This window comes from Lactuca virosa, chromosome 8 (assembly GCF_052849685.1).
Source record: "Lactuca virosa cultivar CGN04683 chromosome 8, Lactuca_virosa_CGN04683_v6, whole genome shotgun sequence".
Taxonomy (NCBI): Eukaryota; Viridiplantae; Streptophyta; class Magnoliopsida; order Asterales; family Asteraceae; genus Lactuca; species Lactuca virosa.
Window position 1 is genome coordinate 214,693,834 of NC_136433.1, and position 8,806 is coordinate 214,702,639.

The window sequence follows — 8,806 nt, forward strand, 5'->3', positions numbered from 1 at the left end:
CAGAAAAAAAAAATTAAGACTTTTTTTGTCAAATCATTGAAAATATTGGGACTGTAGTGTATAGTCTTGGTTTCCCTAGAAACAAAAAATTTTATCAGCCTCGTGAGACCCAATTCGTAGCCCAAAAACTTTTAGTTGTGATTTTCTTCGCAGCACCGCAGTTTTTCTTACCATCATCATCTTTACCCTATTTTAATCACAATCAGGGGAAGCAGATGCAAAAGAGAGAGTGAGAGAGGGTGAGAAGACCTGTAAAGCTTTCTTTTTTGCTTCGCCGCCAAATCTTGAATTGAAAAGAGGGGAATATACCCTATTTCTTCTTTTATGCGTCATAATCAAGGGGAATATATAATATTTGGAGATTTTAATGTTGTTCGGAGTCCTAGTGAAAGGAGGGGTACGTCTTTTTGTCAATATGAAGCAAATGATTTCAACAACTTCATAAGAGATTTAGATCTTTTGGATGTTAATTTGGGAGGGAGACGGTTTACAAGAGTTGATCGTGTGTGCACTAAAATGGCCAAATTGGATCGGTTTCTTGTTTCAAACGGTGTTTTGGATTGGTATTCTAGCATGGTAGGTGTGGTTCTTGCGAGACTATGGTCAGACCATAGTCCTATTATGTTAAAGAATGATAAGGTTGATTATGCTCCCATTCCTTTTAAGATCTTCCATTCTTGGTTTATGCTAGATGGTTTTGAAGATACGGTCAGAGATGCTTGGATACATGCTGAGATGGGATCGAATGAAAATCAGTTTATTGTTTTTAAAAATAAACTTAAAAATGTCAAAAATAGACTGAAAGCATGGCATAAAGGGGTGATTTTTAATAACAATGGTCGGAAGAAGAATCTTTTGAACAATTTAGATGATATCGATTCGTTATTGGACGGTGGTAGACATGATGGAGATATTGCTTCGGCTAGAATAGATATTTTAAAGCAACTATATGATCTTGACAAAATTGAAGGAATGGATGCGGCAGAAAAATGAAAAATCAAATGGGGAACAGATGGGGACGAGAATTCTAGTTTTTTTCATAATCTGCTTAAAAGAAAAAGAAGAAAATTGGCAATTTCGAGTTTAATGATTGACGGTTCTTGGGTTAGTGAACCGGTTCATGTTAAAGACCAATTCTTTCAATTTTTTGAAAAAAAAATTTGCAAGATTCTCGGTAATGTCTTCTTTTCATCCCAGTTCTCGACTTATGCATCTCCAGTCGGCTCATAGGGAGATGTTGGTTTCGCGGTTCTCTGAAGAGGATGTTTGGGCTGCTATTTGGTCATGTGGGAGTGATAAGGCACCTGGTCCAGATGGTTTTTCATTCCGGTTTATAAAAAGGTTTTGGGATCTTATGAAGAAGGATATATGCAACTTTACGGCTCATATCCCTAATGGTTGTAATTCGTCCTTCATTACTTTGATTCCAAAGGTAGATAGCCCCTTGATCTTTAAAGAATATAGACCAATTAGCTTAATTGGTGTGCAATATAAAATTATTGCTAAGCTTTTAGCTAATAGATTAGCTTTGGTGATTGATGGTCTGGTGAATCCTGTGCAGTCTGCTTTTGTTAAAGGCATACAAATCCTTGATGGTCATTTGATGTTGAATGAGATCATTCAGTGGTATAAAAGAAAAAAGAAAAAATTGATGATTCTTAAAGTTGATTTTGATAAGGCGTATGATTCAGTTAGCTGGGAGTACCTATTACAGGCTATGTTGCATATGGGGTTTGATCAGAGATGGATACAGTGGACTAAAGCTTGCTTGGTTTCATCCCGAACCTCTATTATAGTGAACGGAAGCCCTACAAAGGAGTATTCTCCTCAGAGAGGTCTTCGTCAAGGTGACCATTTATCTCATTTTCTCTTTATTCTTGTTATGGAAGGATTACATGTGGCTTTAGAGGATGTAGTGAATCATGGTTATTTCGAGGTGCAGTGGTTGGAGACGGTGGTCTTTCTTTGTCTCATCTTTTTTATGCCGATGATGCGTTATTTTTAGTAGAGTGGGATGATCAAAATATTGCTAACCTGGTTGGCATTCTTAGTTGCTTTTACTTGGTGTCGGGTCTCAAATTAAATCTTCAAAAATCGAATTCGTATGGTATATGTATACCATTTCAACAAGTGGAAGAGATGGTTGTTATACAGGTTGTGCACCAGCTGATTTTTCGTTTTCTTATCTTGGGTTATCGGTTGGTGCAAATATGAATCGTGTGGTTAATTGGAAAACGGTGATACAAAAATTTGAAAAGCACTTGGCTACTTCGAAAGTAAATTTGTTATATGTGGGAGGTAGATTGACGTTAATTAAATCTGTTCTTAATAGCCTTGGTATTTACTATATGTCCATGTTTAAAATTCCAAGGTATGTGAATAATATCTTAGAATCTATGCGCTCTCGGTTCTTTTGGGGAGGTAGCGATTCAGATAGAAATATTTCATGGGTAAAATGGAACTTGGTGTTAAGTTCCATCGATAGAGGTGGTTTGGGTATTGGAAGTTTAAAATCTTTTAATATGGTGTTGCTTGTTAAATGGAGGTGGCGTTTTTATCATAAGGGAGAAGCGCTTTGGGTGAAGGTGATTCACAATATTCATCGTGTTCATGGTGGGTTCGAGAAAAAATTCTCCAAAGCCGAAGGGAGGGGGTGTGGACCAATCTTGTGAAGTTATATGATAAGCTTGATGCTCTTCACATTGTTCCCCATTCTTTTTTTATTAGACGAGTTGGTGATGGAAAAAAATACTAGATTTTGGAATGACATTTGGATTGGTGAAGAGAGCCTTTTTTCACAGTTTTCGATATTGTATGCTTTGGAAGAGCTGAAGGATTGTTGGGTTGCTAATAGATGGAGGGATATTGGTTGGGTTTGGAGTTGGAGTTGGAATCGTCAAATTCGGGACGGTGGTGTCACGGCTTCCCAACTCTCGTGTTTGATTGAGCTTATTTCTCATGTCTCGTGTGTTGATCGGCCGGATAATTCGGAGTGGGCAATTAGTTATGATGATGGTTTTACTGTTAATAACATTAGAAACCATATTGATAACATCACTCTGCTGGAAGGGGTGACTGAGATGCGCTGGTGTAAGCTTGTTCCTATTAAACTTAATATTCATCTTTGGAGAACCATTATTGATAGACTCCCTACAAGAGTGAATTTGGTTAACAGGGGCATTGATTTGACTTCTATGATATGCCCTATGTGTTCTTCTCAGATTGAAGATTGTAGTCATGTTTTTCTTATTTGTGACGTGGCAAAAGAAATTTGGAACAAAGTGGTAAAGTGGTTTGATCTTCCTTTTCCTCTGTTCCTAAATGTCTCTGAGATTTTGAGTTGGATTGATAGCACTACATTGAGTCATATGAAACGAATAGTTGTTGAAGTAATTATTATCACCACGATTTTGGTTATTTGGTCTTACAGGAATAGTGTGGTGTTCCATACGCATAGCATGAGGAAAAGTCATATTTTTGAAAGTATCATCATTCACTCTTTCAATTGGTTTTCGAATAGATGTAGTAAAAGTAATATTTCTTGGATCCAGTGGTTGCAAAACCCTCTTCTTTATGACTCTTTGTAATTGTTTCTTCCTCTAGCTGTTTGCTAGTCTTTTTTATATAATTTGGCTATTCAAAAAAAAAAAAGGGGACAGATTATGCAAACACAAACAGTACACGCCTAGTCAAAAGGGTGTGGATGTGGAGAAAGGGTAAAAATGGCAGTTTCGTCTTTTCCGATTTCTTAGTTCTCCATTTTTAGGACTGCAAAAAGCCAACACAACCCTGGTTCGTTCTTTCTTTCTTGATTATCTCTATTTTTTCAATGTCGGTTTGTTGAGATTAAAAAAAACTATTTAACAAGAAGCAAACTGTAAGGATTTCAATAGGATCTAGCTGGCCAGAGCATGTCTCAATAACCATTATCTTAAAGGCTATCATACCATTAAATTTCTAACAAAAAAGGGATATATACACTAAAGTCCCAAAATTTTCAACGATTTGACAAGAAAATCCTACAAAAAAAAAACTTTACAGTAAAGTCATAATTAACGATTTGACAAAAAAATCATAAACTCTATTTTGTTGACAGTGAAGTCCTAATTACCGGCTAACCGACAAAAAAGGGTAAGCGTGTCAAAAATTATCGGTAGTTAGGACTTTATTGTCAAAAAAATAAAGTTTATGACTTTTTTGTCAAATCGTTGAAAATATTGCGACTTTGGTGTATATATCCCTAGAAAATAATACATTTTAATAAATATCTTATTTGAATCTTTGATAATGTATTCTTGGTGAAACAATCTCATATTTAATATATTAACATATAATTTCATATATATATATATATATATATATATATATATATATATATATATATATATATATATATATATATATATATATATATATATATATATATATATATACTATGAACATTTGCAGATGCAAGACCTTACAATAGCAGTGGCACCAAAAAAAATTGATCAAATATAATAAAATAAAAAATTTAAAAGTATGAGTCACAAGTGCATTAAAAATTACAAACTAGTAGTTCTATAACGTCTTTTAAATTTGACATCTACATGTACACATTTTTGAAAGCAATCCATTGAATTTTCTATCTTCACTTTCATAAATGCTTCTTTTTCAACATAACAAATCATGGCATCATTCAAAAAATCATCACCTATTTTGTTACGCAAGTTCGTCTTCAAAAGCGTCATCGCGGAAAACCATCTTTCGATTGTTGTGGTCGTGACGGGTAAAACCAAAACCAACATTAACAACTTATAAACCATAAGATAAGAACGATGTTTCCTTGTTTCCACCATCAAACGAAAAATGTCAAAAAATCATTCAAACTAGTGAATTGTTCATATTTATGCAAAGAGTGATAATATATCTCAAGTTCACCATCAAGTTGCATCCTCTCCGTATCATCAAAGTCTTTTGTATACAACTCACTCAACTTCAACAACTTTGTTTTGCAATATTTACCAAATGAATCACAAGGACTCAAAGCCCCCATGTATTCTTATATTTGGGAGTTAAGTTCACTAAATCGGTCCCAAAATTCAATAATTTGCATATCCACTCTCGTGTTGAATATTTCAACTTCAAAATGAAATTAATTAGTAACTTTGGTCCTACGGTCTCTCGGAGTGACATAACTTTTTCTCATATCCACAATATTCATATTATGTTTTTGAGAAAAAAAGAATATCTTCGATAAATAATATATCAAACCATGTGTCTCTTAAAGACTTCAATTCATCCATTGTCCCTCTAACCAAAGAAGTCGTTTCTAAAATATCTTGATCCTTTTTTGAAGATGCTTTGACAATATGCACGCGAGGTGTAAAATTTCTTACATCAAATGTAAGTAAAACACAAAATCAAGTGTCTTGAAATATATTAAGATACCAAATGCTTAATTTCGGTTATTTGAACTGGATTTGTGGGTTTTTTTCTTTCATGTTCATCGTTCAGCACTTCGGCAACACAATATGCGGTCGATTTCTTCTTCTTCTTTTTTAAATGTCGATGGTTTTAAGTCCATACCAATTTTTTCTTTGTTATTTTGGACTAATATTTTATTTAGAACACCAATTGGGGCTTTGTGAGTTTGGACTATTATTTTATGAGTATGGGTTAAAAACATTAGTTTTGGACTAATATTTGTTGCACCATGTTTTTTTTACCTACAAAATAGTAGTTGTACTTATTTTTAGTAGGAGTTTCACCTTAATAGAAAAAGCAAAAAAAATTACACTAACGAGCTGAAAATCAAGTAGTGGCCCGGGACCTCCCGAGAACCACTAAAATTTGCCCCTAATTATGGATACAAATAGGTTGCAGTAACTTGATTAAATAGTATTTCGTTTATGTTTGGTCTCTAAGAAAACATTTATCATATTTTAAGGGTAATCAACTATAGGTTTTGTTTACATTTAGTCATTAAACTTATTTTTATGTTCATTTTACCATTAAACTTCTTCAGATTGTCAACAAAAAAATTTATAACCAACTATTATAGGTTTTTATATATACATTGAGTCACTAAACCTTTTTGTACACATTTACTCACTAATCTTTTTTTTCTACAAATTTAGTAACTAATATGTCTTTACATATATTTTATTATTAAACTTACATAACTTGATCACAAAATACTTTTTCAAAAAATGCATATATTTACATAATTTGTTCAAATATAAATATATATTTACATATAAATAAAAGTATTTTTACATTAAATATGTGTTTTTGAATATAAATACACATTTTGATATATATATATATATATATATATATATATATATATATATATATATATATATAAACTATTTTACAAAAATAAACACATATTCAATTATGAATAAAATATTTTTAAGAGTAAATTACACGAATGGTCCCTATGGTTTGGGGTAATTTTCACGTTTGGTCCCTAACTTATTTTTTTAACTCGGAAGGTCCCTATTGTTTGTTTTTGTTACACAATTGGTCCCTACTGTTTGTTTTTGTTACGTGCTTGGTCCCTGTGTTACCTAAAAATACTATTATTTAAATAGGGAAAAGTGGTGGGGTGGATAAGGTAAGGTGAGGGAGATGGTGTTAGGGTTGCGTTTATTTAAATAAATTAAAAAATCAAGGGCAAAATAATCTTTTTAGGTAAGACAGGGACCAAGCGCGTAACAAAAACAAACAGTAGGGACCTTCCGAGTTAAAAAAATAAGTTAGGGATCAAACGTGCAAATTACCCAAAACCATAGGGACCATTCGTGTAATTTACTCTATTTTTAATGTATAAGGTTTGGGAGAATTTTATCTCTGTGGAATAAAGTATAAGGCTGGTTTGAAATAAGGATAAGAATTCTTCTTGGGAATTGGAATTAAACTGGAGACTATAAACCGGATGTTATGGATCAAACCATGACAAACCTTACCTCTCCTAAAATTTATTTACCCCCCCCCCCCCCCCACTCTCCATATTGACGAAAACTATAACCCCTCACTAGGGTTATAGAATTTTTGTAAAAAGCCTCATCTCTCTTAAAGTCCCTTTTGCTAGTCGGTGTCTCGGGTGTGATTCCACTAGAGTGATTTCTACTTTGGGTCCTCATCATCCAAAGCAAAGTGGTTGTTAATAGATCTATAGAAAGGAATCAATAAGATCAATATCAAGAAGATAGTAATTTTAAAAGTTTTAAAGTAGGTTGCTATAATAGTAAACCTAGATCTTTAGGGTGCTTGTACACATAGAGTTAATTTCATGATTTCGTTATGTCAACTAGTATGTATAGAATTCTATAAACCCCATTAGTGATATCAAAGCCAATTGGTCTTAATTATAAGAATTGTTAATAAAATCGGGGAAAAAATCGTAAGACACAGCGCCCTACTGGGCGCGGTATGCCCCGTTGGATTTCCTATTGAGTTCTTCATAGTTGGATAAGCTATTAATTTAAAATAAGATTTAAATAAGATTTAAATCTGATTATTTAAATTAAATGGGAATTTAAATTCGAATTTGAAATATTATTTAAATAGAGAATTATATTTGAATATTTAAGATAAATCTGAATTGACAAATCCATTATTTTAAATATTATATAAATGAGATTTAAATTTGAATATTTAATTTATGAGAAATCAAATATCCTCCTACTTTTGTCCTCTTACCATCTTTTTACATACTTAAGATTATAACATTTGTCATATTTAATATAATTAATAAATTTTTATTACATGTGTCATCATCTAAAAGTGGTAGGAGGATGGGTATGAAGAATAAGTAGGAGGTTATTTAATTTCTCTTCATTTATATTTTTAAATATTATTTGAATTAGATTTTAATTTGAATTTTCAATTTGAATTTTTAAATATTATTTAAATAGAGAATTAAATTTGAATATTTAATAAGCTATAAATTCAAAAGATTTAAATTTATTATATAGTATGATTACTATATGTATGCAAATTTACAACATGTGCCCTCATATGTTTAATTAGAACATTATAAGTCAAACCCCGGCTTGGCTCGTAACATCCAGATCCTAAGGTATGAATCTTATTTATATATGAAAATTTGGGTTGCCACAACGTGCTGATGGCATCACCACGATATGGTCGTTTGAATTATGTTCACGTGTTTTTAGTTGGGTGCCACGTCCTGACACTAAGTGGCCACGTCATGACGACCGTTTTGGCCCGACCCCTAATCTCCGGGCTTTAAGCCCTATTTAAAGGAAGTTAAGGATAGGGTTTCCTCCACCCTCAGCCTCCATCACCCCCAAACAACTCCTTTGCAAACCCTAATACTTTTGTAAGATTTTATGCTCACTTTTGCAATTTACTTGTGGCTTCAAAGGAAGAAGAAGACAAGTTAGTGCACTGATTCAACAAACAAACCTCCCTTTACTCGTGTGCATCTTCTGGACCTTTTGTAAGTCCTAAAGTTTCCATCTTTTCTCATATTTTTTCATAGATCTAGGTTTGTGGCATATTTATGGTCCCTTTGAGGTCGTTTGAGTAGGTTAAAGAGATAAATTTTGCAACTTTATGGTTTCTCTATGTCCCAAGAGAATTATATCTCATAGATATAGGAAATGGTGGTGATTTCGAGTCGGTGATTGAAGTTACGTTTTATTGCATCTTTGACCTAAATATCGAAAAGGACATGCATGACGTATGCATATCCATAAATTTTACATTTTTAGGGTTCAAAAGGACCCCTAAAGTATTTCTGGAAGCTTTAGATTGAAGATTTCATGGATTAAGTGCTTAATGGTCTAGCCCC

At 32.9% G+C, this 8,806-nt stretch overlaps 1 protein-coding gene across 1 annotated transcript; it reads left to right on the plus strand.

Annotated features, from left to right (window-relative positions):
* The first annotated feature begins 1,177 nt into the window (after positions 1–1,177).
* Positions 1,178–3,436, plus strand: LOC145131247 (uncharacterized). Its single transcript, XM_079065965.1, has 5 exons — positions 1,178–1,936; positions 2,052–2,371; positions 2,474–2,613; positions 2,728–3,389; positions 3,431–3,436. The coding sequence occupies exons 1-5, from the start codon at positions 1,178–1,180 to the stop codon at positions 3,434–3,436; spliced, it is 1,887 nt and encodes a 628-aa protein (XP_078922091.1).
* Positions 3,437–8,806: the final 5,370 nt, after the last annotated feature.